At 39.7% G+C, this 15,663-nt stretch overlaps 2 protein-coding genes across 2 annotated transcripts; both read right to left on the bottom strand.

The window, feature by feature from the left end:
* Positions 1–930: 930 nt before the first annotated feature.
* On the bottom strand, positions 931–12,070 carry LOC108234281 (low-density lipoprotein receptor-related protein 8). The gene is made up of 13 exons (XM_017413339.2): positions 11,963–12,070; positions 11,063–11,197; positions 9,715–10,098; positions 8,322–8,450; positions 8,001–8,126; positions 7,273–7,444; positions 5,774–5,989; positions 5,288–5,406; positions 4,857–4,996; positions 3,732–3,873; positions 3,417–3,611; positions 2,592–2,752; positions 931–1,298 (listed from the first exon to the last, which is right to left on the bottom strand). The coding sequence occupies exons 1-13, from the start codon at positions 12,021–12,023 to the stop codon at positions 1,263–1,265; spliced, it is 2,016 nt and encodes a 671-aa protein (XP_017268828.1). The 5' UTR covers positions 12,024–12,070; the 3' UTR covers positions 931–1,262.
* A 1,012-nt stretch (positions 12,071–13,082) lies between these two features.
* ndufa7 (NADH:ubiquinone oxidoreductase subunit A7) lies at positions 13,083–14,601 on the bottom strand. The gene is made up of 4 exons (XM_017413397.3): positions 14,459–14,601; positions 14,179–14,228; positions 13,338–13,475; positions 13,083–13,234 (listed from the first exon to the last, which is right to left on the bottom strand). The coding sequence occupies exons 1-4, from the start codon at positions 14,507–14,509 to the stop codon at positions 13,147–13,149; spliced, it is 327 nt and encodes a 108-aa protein (XP_017268886.1). The 5' UTR covers positions 14,510–14,601; the 3' UTR covers positions 13,083–13,146.
* Positions 14,602–15,663: the final 1,062 nt, after the last annotated feature.

Genomic DNA, 15,663 nt, shown 5'->3' with positions numbered 1-15,663 from the left:
CCAAAACATGTTCAGTGTTCAAAAATTGTCACCAAAGTGGAAAAAAAAACAAACAAACTTTGCTGAAGGATTTAAAGAGGAAGCAAAAATATAGTCATATTTATAACTACTTACACTAAATACATAAAATAAATACAGCTCTGGTGGCTTCAGCTTTCCAATTAAACTACATACAAGTATTTATACTCAAGCTGAAGCCAGATGGCACTTTAGGTTAGATGTTTTGCATTTAAACAAAAAACACTAAACACAAAAAAGCTTAATCTACATTGTTATGTCGTCTCGTTAGTAGAGTCTAAAACATTTGGTCTTTAAAGGCCACTTTACTGAAATAAGCTTATAAACAGACGAGCTGAAAGATCGATGTGATTTTAATCAAACTTCATATGCTTTTTGGATATTTTGCCTGAATTTTATCACAAAGTAGCAGGTAATAAATCAAATCAAATAAAAATAAAGGAATGTCAAAACAGAACTCTGGCCTCATGAAGTTGTAGGTTTACAGTTCTTCCTCACATTTAACTTTTATAGCTTTAATTTAACAAAAAGAAACAATTTTCTTTTTCCACAATACATTAAAATATTTTTCATTTTCCATGATTCAAGTATGAATTGGGCAGCAGGTTGGTTACAGTACGTACACAATGTGGACCGCCGTCTGAACTGATGAACACGTTTCAGCTTGAAGAACAGCAGTTTTTAAACTTATTCACAAAATTACTGTTTCGCTGATACTGTAAAACAACAAAAAAAAACATTTGGGGAAACATACATTAAAAAAAAAAAAAAAAAAGACCTATTGAAGGAGAAAGTGCAAATAAACTAAAAGACATTTTTGTTTACATTGCCAGACTACCAGTTACTAATTTTCTCCAAAGAAAAGTCCAAAAGAAACTAGTTTCTATTAAATAAATCATTTCTCCCAATTAATCAAGTAATTAGTTGGATTTTAATTTAAACAAACTACATTTATTACACCTAAAAGGAAGTAGAAAGAAAAAGTCGACCAGTCATTTCACAGATAGAGACGCTCCCGCCGACTGCTGCCCAAAGGAGTGAAAAGAACAAAAGAAAATCTTTGACCCATCGGGACAAATCCTTCCCAGAGAGGGTACATCAGTAAAGACAGCGGGCCTCCTCAACTCCCAGAATGCAACACGTCTGTCATTCCTCAGGAGGCAGGGGTGTGTCGGCTCTGAGGTCACCGAGGCATGAAAACTCGGCAGGACGAGCTCAGCTGGCTGGACATCTGTGTCCCGCCTTCAGTCGCTGTCCAGCTCCAGCTTCAGGAGGGTTTCCTGTCGGAGAGAGCGCCGCTAAGTCCCCACAGCTCGCAGCGAGCCGTTACACAGAACAGACCTCCTCAAAGTTGGCTCATCTGGAGCATTTCAGCCACAGAAAACTCATCCAGCTGACTAACAGCTGGGTTGGTCCACCCTTGAAAATGACATGATGCACGATCTCATGCGATGCTGTGTTGTGTTAAAGCTCTGAGTGTCGAGGACGACTTCCAGCTACTGTCACAGCAAATATTTGGCACAATATCTGTAAATGTTAGACTTGCAGCCGTTTTTGTGTTTTGTAACGTTGATTAGCCGAAGCGAAGTTCTTTGGGTTTGAATTAAAATTATAATAAAAAAGGTAAATATATGTTTTTACCTTCATTATCAAACCAACTGCAGATACTAAATAACCAGCAGCTTTAACACCAATTTAGGTGTTGAAACATTTAATTTTTTTAGACTTTTGTTCCTCATCCATTACGCATATTCTTTTCAGACAAGCTGCAAAGTTCTGTGTGATTTCCCTTTTTATTTTTTACTGTGACAGTTTTTAATTTAAGACTCACAACAAAATCCGTGTCTTAAAAAAATACAATGTTTGTGTCTAGTAAAAATGATAATCATCAAATGGAAAAAGTTTTAAGCAGTCCAGGTTTCCGTTAACTCAGAAGAAGAGCATTAAAATTTTTCTGCATATGTGGTTGATTTACAATTTCTCTGAAGTACGAGGCTTTATTTATGACGTCGGACATGTCCTTTTTTTTTTTTTAACTTCCTGTAGAGGAAACATCTGGTGGACGTGTGACCTGGTACTTTTGTCTTTTTTATCATGAAGGAAGACAGCACATCTCCGGATGTGATTGTGCATCTCTCTGTCACATCTCATGAACCAGTATTTGGACTTTTAGAAAACTTCTCAAAGTAAATCGCTGGATGTACATTTACAAATGATTAACCTTTGGAGTCACCCTGATTCAAGATGGATGCCACAGCTAATCCAACTTAGCAAACACAAAAATGGCTGCAACTCGGTCACTTTTACAGATATTGAAGTAAAATTTGGAGTGGTAGTAGCTGAGAGTCATCCCTAACAGATACTCTGAGTGCTAACTGATTGTGAGAGAAAAAAACATTTTTGAGATTTGACCAAAACGGCTTAATCTGAGATGATTTTATAGTAAAAGTTTGGCATCAGAGGCCTTCTGGGCCTTTAACAATGCTTATAATTTTGAGAACTTGTTTTTAATTCACTGATTGACACTTAAATTTTAATCACGGGGGACAAACAAGAGTCTAAACATCACTTGCCTTGATTGGTGAGGAGTCCGGATCCATGAGTGGTACCTGAACGATGAGCGGGTCTCGGGACTCTTTGAGGGAGAAGCTCTGAGACGTGAGAGACCTGGGAGGCCGAAACTCTTCCCTCCACCACCACAAAGCCATTCCCACCAGCAGCACGCTGAGGAACGCTGGGAAACACACGTCAGACCTGGATTACTCACTGCAGACCTGGCAGACTTCAGATTCATAAATGATGTCAGCCACCTCCTCTGGGTGCAACAACATGGCTAATCAGAGCAATATTTTGAAAATAAATAAATAATGCCCTCAAAATCTGCTTTGACTTATACAGTACATTCAAAAGAAACTGATCAGTTTTCCTGGTAATGTCATGTTTTGTGCAATTTTAGGGGAACTCTATGAACACTGGAAATGTGAAAGAGGAAACAGAAACAGAGTTAGCTTACGCAAAGTCAAAGCTAAAAAGGTTAAAAACATACTCCTGCACATATCATTTAGTTCCACCTAAATTTTCATGTTCAGGTGGTTGTATAGAAGCAGTTTTTCCAACACACGCTCATTAAATATTTCTGTTTCAAAGCACAACATCACAGGATCATCTTCCATCTCACAGAGCACTTGAGGTTACTTTAGGTTAGCTGGAAGCAGCGAACTGAGGATCCAAGGTGTTAAATTATATCAGTTTTAATGTTTAATGGTCAATATTTGGACTGTTAGTCACTTTGTTAAAGGATGTCAAAAACTTGTTTGCTCTTTCTACTTTTGTTGAAGTGCGTGTGAAAAAGGCTCACCCCTTGCGTTATGATTAAATATCAGGAGAGATTTTCTTACTGATCAGAGCCAACATTCCTGCAAACGTGGCGTCGGATGAAGCTGATGCAGGAACTGTGCGGGAGATAACGGGAGTTTCAGTTTTGTTGAGTGTCGTTTGAGGAGATCTGCAGCTGAAGCGAAGCCTTTCAGGCTGCAGGTCGACGGCACACTTGTGCTGGCACATCGTCCCGGGGCGTCCGCAAGCAGACGGACCTTCGGAGGGGAGAGGGATATTGTTGAGGAGAGTCGATGAGGGCCTACGAACCTGCCTATTCACAGCAACTTTGACTAAAACAAGTGGCCTAAAACAGCAGAGTTATCGTCATGTGGTACCGTTCGGTTGAAGCGAAGGGTGAATGATCGCCACACCGCCCGGGGAGTTCACGCTGGACAGCAGGACATGGAGGTTTCTGCCACTGTGCTTGTTGGCTCGGCAGATGGAGTTCGTGATTTCATCTCCCCAATACAAAAACCCCTAATTCAAAGAAAAACACTGTATGACTGCGAATAAAATCCACAGCGTTCTGTGACGCTGCATCTGTTCGCAGAAGGAAAGTTCTAGGACTCATTCAGGCCCGGCACTAACATCCACCCCAGGTAATCTAATCACACCTGGACATCGCTAAAAATCAGGTGAGAACTCGCCAACAGGCCGTCAGTCACAGTGCAATACTTCTTTGTAAGCCTCAACTAACTACATTTTAAAATGTATAATTCAACCTACAGCAGCAGGGTATGAACGACCTGTTGAGAATCATCTGAAGTGAAATTTTATTATTATTTAGTCAGGAAAATGTCTCGTTTGTTTACATGGAGGGGGCGGGACTTAAAAGCTGCGCTGCAACCAGCCACTAGGGGGCGCCCGTCCTTCGTGGCTTCAACTTCCAGCTTCCAGTCCTGTCTCTAGCTATAATATGTTGATGCCCAGGTCACAATGGAAGGTGGAATATATATTTTTTCCCCCACACTCTAAGTTCTCAGCATTTTAAATCAACAACAAATAAACATCCCCGTGCCGCCACCTACCCAGGACTTCTGTTCACAGTGAAATGTGTAGAAAACAGCTGGCAGACTGCTGGTATGTCAACAGGTGGAGTTTTACAGTTAAAATCTTTGGTGTCATTAAACTGACACAGAGCCCCAAAGTCAGTAATTAGTTTATGGTGCTTTACTGAACTCCTATCCCATCTGTTATATTACTTAAACTTAAAAGTTGTGCAAATGATTTGCAGAAGCACGAGTAGACCTGCTGATGTCCTGCTTGTGGCTCAGCTGACGACTGGTTGTGTAATAAGGCTGCATGTTTATTTGAATGTGCGGCGAGTAACCGAGATCTGATCAGTCAGGGCGGATTTTAATAAAGCCGTCCAACTGCGATCGGACCAGATCAGGTCAGGACACACATCAGTGCCCGGGCTGAACAGAACCCTAGTTTCTAGTCATGAGTCCATGTCGTACCTCAAACACAGCGAGTCCAAACAACCGGTCCAGATAGCCGTTAGACTCCACCACTGTTTTACGGTGGCGACCCTCTAGAGTGACTCTGGAAATGCTCCTCATTCCCTGGTCAAACCAGTACAGCAGCTGCCGGGGCGCATCTACAGATAACACACCCACTGAGTGACAAACACAAAACTGCGTGGATCTGAGGCATAAACATGTCTTAAATCCAAACTCACTACAAGTTCTTTTTAAACAGCTTGTGTGTCCAATTTGCAAAAGAGGGAAAGTTGAATTTCCATTTTTTAATTTTGAAACTTCTCTATTAAAAGTAGGAGTAGATTTCAGGAACTGAAAAAAAAAACAAGATTTAAAGTAATTTGCAAGTTTGTCATCGCTTCTATATTACTGGATTATGTTTTCCTCCTATGCAAAACATCTGAACTTACCCAAAGACAATGCAACAGGCTGTTTTATCAAGGATGTGACCAATCTCATCCTGTCGCGCCCGTCTAAACCAGCCCTCTCAATCACTGGAGTCCTGCCGCACTCAGCCCAGAAGAGGAAACTGGAAAAAATGAAAGCATTTATTTTGGATCTTTCAGTAATAATCTCCAATTTATTCCTTTTACTATGACACTTTAGAAAACACACTAATTTAATGCCTTTAAAAAGTAGCATGAATACAATGGCTAGAGTTAACGTTTTCTTTTAGTGAACCATTTTCATTTACCAAAATAAAGTGTACAATTTAATTTTTTAATGTTTATTTTTTTTCCTGATCTTCTCTCTAGCTGCTGTTCGCACTCCATGAAAAAAAGTCATGAAACTTTCTCCTAAATAGTGCATAAACGTTAAAAAAAGCTTGCAAAGACTGTCTTTAATTTCTAATCTACGTTACGGTTCGACTACAGCGGCGTCTGCGGCCGTCCTACCCTCGGAGAGGCTCCACAGCCACGGCGGAGGGCTTTTCGAGTCCTGCGATGAGCTGACGCCGGGACGAGCCGTCCAGCAGAGCCACGTTGAGGGAACCCTTCTCTGGACTGGTCCAGTACAGAAGGTGGTGGATCCAGTCCACAACAAGCCCCGAAACCGAACCTTGGACCTTTAGCACCAGAACGGCTTCCTGTTTCTTTTTGTCTACAGAAATTCTGGAAAAAAAAAAAAAAAAAGTCAAACTATACTCATAAAGAATGAGAGCAAATCTTGACCGTGCTGTGCTGCTCGTAAATACAACAAATCTCAAACTCCTACTGATTTTAGCTGTTTTAATTCGACAAACGGAAACTTGTGTGAGAAAGAAACATCTGTTAAAAAACAAAAAATGCTTCAAACACCTTCAGCTGCTCCAGTTTAACAAATGTTAGAGTGATAACATGTTAACTCAAGCATTAATTTACCACGTGTGTTTGACTTAATACATGATAAATTACTTTTTACTCTTAAATCCATATTGTGATACAACTCGTTGCTGTTAAAAACACCAATTTTATCTTGTGTTTAAGTCACAGCTTACGTTAATTTTGACCTTTGTGACCTTTGTTCTTGCTTAGTTAAAAATAAAAAACGAGTCAACTCAGAAGCATTCTTCCTTCTCTTTGTAGCTGCAGACTTTGTGTCTTTGCGTCACCTGCAGACCTGAATGTTTGCCGATGTTGAGTGTTAATTAAACACAACAGATAAATCTGTTATATTGTACTTTATCTGCGAGTGATCCTACTTTACAGTGTTTGATTCCATCTTTCACATCCTGTTCCTGTATACTCAGAGCAAACACGCACAAACAAGGGAAACTTATTCTTCTTTTTTAATGGACAGTTTGTGACGGCCAGCATGCGTGGACAAAAACTTGTTCACACAGCGTATTTACTCTGCATGGTTATAAGTTTTAGAAACATTTGCTCGGCACACTGCTGCAGTCACACACACACACACACACACACACACACACACAGCCAGTGATGTAGTGTTAACATCTGATTAGAAGTGTCATCAGTCGATCATAAGTTTGACAAAGTATCAACAAAATGATGTTTATTTACAGTCTACAAGGAAATTATGACATTATGGAGCACATAAGGATGTGCCCAATATAAAAATGAAAAGTCAATAGAGTATTATCTTTCTGCTCTGATGATCTCCAAGCACCCACCTTTCAATTATCATATAATTCTCCATTTAGTGTTTTGTATTTGTTCAATGGTATGGGTTGAATACATGAGACTACAGACCATTTCAACATGTGATCAGTAATCAACAAAACTGAAGGGGTCACATGCTCCATCTGACCTGAAAGGTTTCAGGATGTCACTGAACAAACATAGAAAGGAGGATGTTTTGTCCCCCTCGCCGTTTCCTGCCACGACACTGAACTCCACCACATAAGTGATGGGAACGGCAGGGACGCCATCTTCCTGCTTTAACGCTCTCTTACCTGTAGATAGAGCCCTGGTCTTTTGGGGCCCAGTATAAGGTGTGGTTGGAAGCCATGGCAGCTATGGGGCCTGAACCAGGTAAATGTGGTGCCAGCGCCTTCAAATCGGAGCTAATGAGGCTCTTTATCCGTACTCCTTTAGAAGCGGTAAAAACAAGCTGAGCAGCTTCTCCTGCAAACACAGACAAATAAACCTCATCATACTGAGATTAAAAAGCTATGCACATTTCAGTCAATTCTTGTAAGGACACGTCCAGTCTCAGGAAATCTCTCTCCAAATGCGTAGCTCTTTGAGTACGTGAGCTCCTACCACTCTGAGTTTTAGCTCAATATCTGGAAATCTGGCTAAATTATAGCCAGTTTTCTGTTTTCTGATATCAGCTGGCTGTGGCGGTGTAGAGGTCATACAAAGGAACCTTTTACTGTTTATTTCATGAATTATTTACATGACATTTTTATTATAAAATAATTGGTTTTGGTCATTTATGGTCAGGTGGAGACTGTCAGTTTGATATTTTGTAAATGTAATTATTGCTGGAACCAGATATTTAGAAACTGTAGTCATTTCCCTGGAATAAATCCCTAAATGTGAGGTTTGGTAAACTGGTATCGTGGGGACACGCAGAAAAAAAACAGAACGCCACAGTCACCCCTGTTACCTGATCTTTGCAGGAACTCGTGCTGTCGGAAGCTGCTGAAAAGGAATAATTGATAAGTTAGTGACTCACCGTTGGCTCTGCACTCTGCCGTCGTTGGATTCATGTGGTAGCCCTCGAGACATTTACAGGTGAGGCTGTCGTTCACGTGAACACACAGCTGATCGCACACGTCGCTCTCCAGGCAGATGTCCACCTCTAGAAGAAAAAAAAAAATCCATGTTTCAAGGTCTGTTATAAATACTCTACTTCACCGAAACACATTTACACACATCAGTTATCAATAAGATTATTTCAGAATGCCACGTGGTTATTAAATAAAAAGGGTTATGATATAAATAAATGACCCAAACTTGAACAACCGTGTTAGCTTAGCTGTTAGCAGGCCCTCACCCTCACATCGGCTGTCATCAACCAGCTTCATGTTGTCCGGGCAGCTGCAGAGGAAACCAATCGGCTGGTCCAGACAGTAATGAGAACAGCCGCCATTATTGACCCGACACTCGTCCTGATCGGCAATGTCTGCGAAATCAAACATGTGGTGAGCTGATCTGTTTCACTTCTTTTATCTGCTCTCATAAGACTTTATTTGTCAGAATTACTTACTGTAACTTCCTACGAATTTTGCATCCTTGATATATAAAACTGAATCATGTCAGACAAAAAGGCCAACACAGACAAAACAAACATTTGATTAGAATGGCATGACTCATGTCTGGTACAACGTCTGCAACAGCTTCTTCAGTCTTCTGAATGGCTTTTAATATATCCAAGATATACAAATCAACAGAGACCCAGCAGGTTTCCTCTGCAGATGTAAACAGTGATTAACTTCTCAGCTCGTTTACGTCCTTCTGAAGAGGTGCTAAACGCTAACATTAGCAAAACCACTGTTTTAATTATAAATTATACTTCTTCAGCCTCCGTTTTAGAAACCGACATTGCCATGGTGTAACCGTGAATGTTTCTGTGTGTTTGACTGTAGCGTTAGCCAAATATCTCATGAACCACTGGGTGGATTTTATTAAAACTCTCAGGAAATAATCATTGAATGCACATCTACAGCTCATTAAGTTTGGGAGTTAACCTAATTCAAGGAATGCTGGGCTTTTAATTATTACTCAGTAGGAGTTAGAAGCCTGTGAAGCTGATTTGTTGGATGACAAAGAACAGCGCCCTCTGCTGGTTGCTGCAGAACATCACCACCCTCATGGAAATCTGCAATCATCTAAAAATCAACCACATCAGTATCAGTCTACAGCAACTTCCCCTCTTGTTTGAAAGTTTCCACAGCATTTAGGAAACTTCAACCCAACTTCTTTATGGCTGGTTGATGAAAATTCAGAGCCAAGTAAGCTGCCGAGCTTTGCATTTCACTAAAAAAAAAAAACAACGACACGGATGTTTAACGTGATTATAAATGCACAGCTGGACCAAGCTTATAAGCTCAGTGCGGCTGTGGATCAAGTGGCAGAGTAGCAAGACGGTTGTAGGAAATAAATAAATAAATAGGGCGTTTAAATTTCAAGTGTGATCTGCTAAACCTCAGATATGTGTGATTAAAAAAAGAACAAGTTCTCTGTATTCTTACTTCATGTAATAGGGTGGGAAATACTAAGAAAACTGTTTTAAAATCGACCGCTTGCAAAGATGAAAGGTCAAAAATGTTTTTGCCTGTGTGTGTGTGTGTGGGTGCGAGGGTGGGGTGTGTGTGGGTGTGAGGGTGTGTGTGGGTGTGTGGGTGTTAGAAAACTCCCTCATGAACAACGTGGGAAATTTCACTCACCACAGTTTTCTTCATCGCTGCCATCAGAGCAGTCAGGCGAGCGGTCACACCTCCACGCGTGACGGATACACTCCCCGTCTCCGCACTGATACTCCGACGCCGCGCACGAGGAGGGGGATCTCTGAGGGACGGGCCGCTGGATCGAACCGCACAGCTCCCGGGTCTCATCGTGGCCGTTGCTACAGTCCCTTCGTCCGTCGCAGAGCTTGTTTCTGGGCAGGCAGGCACCGGACGGCCCGCAGGAGAAGAGACCAGCGGTGCAGTTGGGACAGGAATCCTCATCGCTCCTGTCGCTGCAGTCATCAACTCCGTCACATAATAACTTCACTGAGATGCATCGTCCGCTGTGGCAGGCAAACTCATCCTTCTGACACCACATATGGCCTGAAAGAGTCAAAGCTGCAAGTTATAACAGGAGTCTTAAGGCTTTATCAGTGTAAATATAATCTGAAGAAACAGTCAGTAAAGTTTTTCAGGGTCGTACAGAAAATAACATCTTTTCGCCTTTTTTTTTTTTCAGTCAAACAAGTCCCTTTAGGGCTCTTAAAACACAACATTTATTAAAACCTGATAGTTTTTCACGTAACAAAAAGCCTGAAAGCACAATAACTTCTTTAAGTAGATTGAACTCCTACAGGGCTTTTGTTGGTGAACCTGAAGTTCAAGATAAACACCAAATCTCTGAAGGAACTCAATCCTGAAGGCCTCGTTGACCTCAGTGGGATTAGAAAAATATTCCCACAAAGTAATCGGATCTTTACAGCCCAGAAAGAGCAACGTGAAACTTGGAAGTAAAATCCTGTTTAGCTTATCAACGTTGGCCATAAATGCTTCGGTTCTCTGGAGAATCATGAATAAACTCTGGTCATTTAATGTTTTAATAAGTGAATAAAGATCCACAGCATTATAACCAGGGCAGAGTTGAGGTGGAAGCCTGATAGACTTTGGCACCGCTGTTAAAAAGTCACCAAAGTTGGAAAGTTTCTGGGAATTTGTCTCTTATCAGAACTGTACTCAGAGTTTATCTAAACTGTGTGGAGTCTAGGTTTACTGCATGAATCTGAGGCTTATACAAAAACACATAAATAAGCAGTTTGATTCCCTTTTATAACTGTGCAACTGTCTTATTGTTAATTAAACTCTCCATTAAAAGGTATGTGTAGGTGTGAAGTGGAGGTAGGATTTGAGAAAGGAGTTAGTCCATTAAAATCACTTCATGAGATATAAAAGTACAGACAAACAAACACGGGCAAAAACATTATTGCTCTGCCTTCGCCGTCAGAATATATCAGACTCATATGTCACAGTAATGACAAACTAGTGTTTTGCCATCAGACTGTTAACTCACTGCAGTCGCTTTCATCTGATCCGTCCTCACAGTCTGAGTGGCCGTCGCACGCCTTCGGCCTCGGGATGCACAACCCATCGCTGCAGCCGAACTCCAGCTGTTTGTGGCAGGCAGATAAAGAGTGGCCTTCAGCGCCTGAAACACAAAAACAGTCTGATCAGCTGCCATTCTGTGTCGACATGGTGTAAAATGGCAGCTGACATAATGAGTCTTGCCTCCAATCTGCAGAACAGCTGAAAATTAGAGTCGGTCAGTTGATCGTTTAAAGTTTATGCTGAAAACCCTTTTCTTTGCACTTTTTTTTTTAGCTTTGTTTGTTTTATTTTGGTTGCATTTAACTTACAATTTAATGTTTTATTTAAGTTTTTTGTTGCAGCTTTATAGGCCTTACAGTTGTTTTCAAATGTGCTACAGAAATAAACTTTAACTGGACGAAGAATCACTTCAAACTGATTTATAAAAAGCCCAAAAGCCTTGAAATGAAAACATCTTGAAGACTTTGGATATAAGAAGCAATGTTGCGTTGATAAAAATGAAGCACATAGGCTATAAAATTGCTCTAACCCTGTTTTTGCCTTATATACTGCATTTCCATTTATGATTGCTCATTTATAAAACAGCTGACATAACATAAAGAAGATACATATTGGCCAATTCTGTCTAAATATTAAAAATATCTTGGAATCAGACTGTTGCAGGCTGACTTCCTGTAACATTTAATTTCTGTTGAGCGAAAAAAAAAATCTACATTTCCCCTTTACCACCACCACCAGCAGCAGCTCTGCAAACAGCCTGGAAGTGACAGGCAGACTGAAAATCCGTCACTTACTGCAACAAAACCCCGACCACAAGCTCATGGGTCAAATATTTTCACGTGCATCTGAAACTCCAGCGTCTTACCACAAACAGGAAGGCAGAAAAGCGGTGCGATGAAGAGAAATAAACCTCCAAGGTGCCCCATGCTCGATAAACTCAGAAACGACGAGTCGCAGAAATATGACGTAAGCGCCGCCGCTGTCAAACCAAAGGCTGTTTATAAACACGTGTGTTTGAAACTAATTAAGCCCCAGGATGTTTGAATTGTCCACTCCACTGGAGTGAAGAATCATGAGCATTTTATTCTGCGTCACCTCTGATCTCAGACTAAAAATGATGCATTTACGTTTTCATCCTGTCACAATGACAAACATGCGGACTTCGACTGTAATTATCTCTAAAACTATTCAGTAAAATTATATATTAGTGCAGGTTGTTGTGTGATTGACCCTTAACAAGGCCCCAGTGAGAGTTTTGAGTCACCTCTAAAGGACTGGTAGAATATTAGTAATCAAAAGTATGTTGTTGTTTTTTTTATGTTTTCATATGAAACTACAGTACTGGTGATACAATATTTGACTTGGATTAGCATATTTTCTCCTCTTTCTATCGTTTTGTAAGCAACTCGTTAAAAAACAATTATAGTCTATATTTCAATGTCTGATCACCGACTAACAAGTAAAAGTGTCAAAGGTTTCTAAAATTATAATCTGTGGCAGATCTGTTGTGTATAGCATCATATTAAAAGGCACCTAAATGTGAACAAAACAAATGAATCAAAACAATTATAATTATATAAAAGGTCCACAACACCCTCCAGAAGTTATTGAAGTATTACTTTACAGCACATTTGAACTTGTATTGACTTTGTCTTTGAGGAAAAACAAATACACTTCAAAAAACTGCAAACTTCAAGAATAATCCAAGATTAAAGTGACAACAAGGTTGTTAAACCTCAAAATTAAAAATGCATCTCCTCTAACTAAACAGGTAGTTCATAAGGTTAATTTTTAAAACTCAATTTGATCCTCTCATCTCTTTTAAAAAGGCTAAATTTACAGATAAAAATAATTTTTTAAAGATTTGGATATTAGTCACACTCTTTTGTTAGAAGAGTTTGGCATGTGACATGAATGAAAACTGAACTTCCAACTCCACCACATCTGAAAAGACAACATGCCAAGCAAACCAAACAGAAACATGGTACTTATTTTATTCACACTTTTATTGTACAAGTTACAACCAACAGTGAAATATGTCGCTGCTGCTCAGAGGTACGGCTGGTCTGTGGACAGTGGTGGCTCTTTGTACACAGTTCCTGGCGTCACTGGACCCTTTGATTGCTCAGCAACTTCGCTAAAAGAGAGAAAAAGACCATTAGAGGTTAAAACTACAGCTGTTTCAACTCAGCTGTGTTCATCAGCTAAGAGGTTCAACATGTGTGAGGATTTCATTTTACCTGCCAGCAGTTATTGCTTTCTGTGAAGACATTACAACTGTTGGGGGCGCCGACAGTCTGCGGCCGTCTCGGGTGAAATAGTAGTTGTTGGCAAACTTGTGGCTCGGGCCCACCGGCAGACTGGGTGGGGGTTGTGTCCTGCACAGAAAGCATCGTTAAACCACGTCGGCAGAATTAGCCATTTCTTATACCACAGTAAAGTGATGTGGGCACTCTGCTGAAGGTAAAAGTGAAGAACTGAGCAAGACTCAAAAAGGTAAGTTTGAGAAATGTTTCATTAACATTTAGTTTGGTTTTGTATGCCTGGTGTCTTTGAAAGAACTACAATCTGAACACTTTTTTAATTTGCACAGTCTTAATACACAGCCATCATGTACAATGATTGTAAATAACTGCTTTAATTGACCGTGTGCAAAATGGGAGCAGGTTTAACAACAAATATGTGCAAGCAAATCAAAATTTAGACTCTTTTTAAGAAGAAATGTTGAACTATGCTAATTGAAATGCTATTTTAGATCTTTTTATTTACAATACTAGCAGTAAAAATGCCATTTCCACAAAGAAAATCACTATTAGTGATGTCTAAAGCAAAAAGAGATGGGAGTGTGGTTTGTTTACACAGCCTGCCAAATGGAAAGTGCATTTAACTCAGACGAGACTTGAATGTAGAATTATAACAACAACAATAATATTTAAATCCCAGACAAACACGGGAAGTGGAGGCCCTCCATGTCTGCATCACTGACACGAATAAAAAAGTCACAGTGGTAAAAATCCCCAGACAAAATGTCTTATTTATCTGGCGTGTAACTAAAGTGAAAGTTGGTGCATGAAGACTAACCTCTTTACTATTTCCTCATAACGCAGCTGCAGTTTGGCTTGCAGGTTGTGCTGAGAAATAAACACAGTCGAGATTAATATATTTATTGTGTGCTATGCATTAATAAAACACATTATTTCCTCTCCATATAACGTTTTCCTCACATAAATTCTTCTTGGCTAAAGCTCTAGCTAGCTGACTATAATCCTGCCGACATTTTTTTATCACCCTGGCGACATTTATTTAAATTTATAAACCATCCTGTTTCATTTTAGAGTTTAGTCGTTGTTTTGTAACTTACCCCAGCTAAAAAATTTCGAAGTATCTGAATGAATTTAGTAGCAGTTGCCATGCTAGCTAGCTGTTTTGGTGAAGGACACGGGACTTCTTCTATGGTGCTGAACCCACTGGTCTCTTAGCGCATTACTGACACCTGCTGGTAACAATTGAGAACTGCTTAATTCAAATCACCGCGTCCACAGTAAGCTGACTCACGATAATAAGAACAGTCTTGGGCTCAAAGACTTATTATAATACTATACCACAGTCCCAGCCTTCTCCTTTTGCTGGGAATTGAATGACATTACCACCGAAGAAGAGAAACACTGGAATGGCCACCCCCTGCATAGTCTATGCTAGCGAGATGAGAATTTAAGCCGCCATCTTGGAAAGACCTTCAATTATGGCAGCACACCTTAAATATAAGATTAAAACACCGAAGTTGTCCAAAATTTTGCTATTAATTTATGTAATTATCGGGGCCAGCACGTCAAAGAAGATAATATTATGAATATTATGCCATATTAGTTCACAAATTATTGAAAACGTGACATTCTCAGTTTGTTTTGTTCATTTTGAATGCATACGCTAATAGAAAATAATTCATAAATTGACATATATATGTGCTAAAGTGATAATTTACACACCATTGTAATACTTACCTTCTAGAAATATGAGTAATTATGTAGAACTACCAGTTTATTTAGTTTCAGAATTTTGTAATAGTCCAAATGAAGTGGGACAGAATTGTAGTGGACTGATAGAAAGACACAAAAACCCAATCACATTTGTTATAAGTGACAATAACACTTGCCCTATATTGCCAAAATTCAAATGTTGCAGATATGTAAATCTGTATATACTAGTGATCCCAGTAAACCAACATGTAATCATCCTAATTTAAGTTTTCTAACAGGTATGTCCTCAGAAACAAATCTTTGTCATATAACTTGAAATAATTGAAATTTATCATTTTTTCTCTGCCTGCTGCCTGGAAATCCCTTAATGTTTGGCATAATTGTGAAGCTTAGGAATAACCCTTTTTAAATATAAGGCTGGAATTCCTGATAACATCAATGTAGATAAAGATAAAAATTGAGTTTTTAAACCAACATTCCTGTAAACAAAATTCCAACAAACTACGTATTATTTTGAACCTTTTGTAATGAAGCTTTAAATAATAACTGAATATTGAACAATTTGTCGTGACTCATTTCTGTTGCAGCA

The sequence above is a fragment of the Kryptolebias marmoratus genome, linkage group LG24 (genome assembly GCF_001649575.2).
Source record: "Kryptolebias marmoratus isolate JLee-2015 linkage group LG24, ASM164957v2, whole genome shotgun sequence".
NCBI classification, from domain to species: Eukaryota; Metazoa; Chordata; class Actinopteri; order Cyprinodontiformes; family Rivulidae; genus Kryptolebias; species Kryptolebias marmoratus.
Note: the sequence above shows the minus strand (reverse complement) of the source record. Positions and strands in the feature narration are given on the sequence as shown.

Coding starts and splice junctions, on each gene's coding strand:
- LOC108234281 (XM_017413339.2), bottom strand. CDS start 12,023: ATGGGGCACCTTGGAGGTTTATTTCTCTTCATCGCACCGCTTTTCTGC. Junction 8,127..8,321: donor TGATGACAGCCGATGTGAGG/GTGAGGGCCTGC, acceptor TTTTTCTTCTAG/AGGTGGACATCTGCCTGGAG. Junction 7,445..8,000: donor GGCAGAGTGCAGAGCCAACG/GTGAGTCACTAA, acceptor CTGTGTTTGCAG/GAGAAGCTGCTCAGCTTGTT.
- ndufa7 (XM_017413397.3), bottom strand. CDS start 14,509: ATGGCAACTGCTACTAAATTCATTCAGATACTTCGAAATTTTTTAGCT. Junction 14,229..14,458: donor TTCGAAATTTTTTAGCTGGG/GTAAGTTACAAA, acceptor TTTATTTCTCAG/CACAACCTGCAAGCCAAACT. Junction 13,235..13,337: donor AAAGCAATAACTGCTGGCAG/GTAAAATGAAAT, acceptor TCTCTCTTTTAG/CGAAGTTGCTGAGCAATCAA.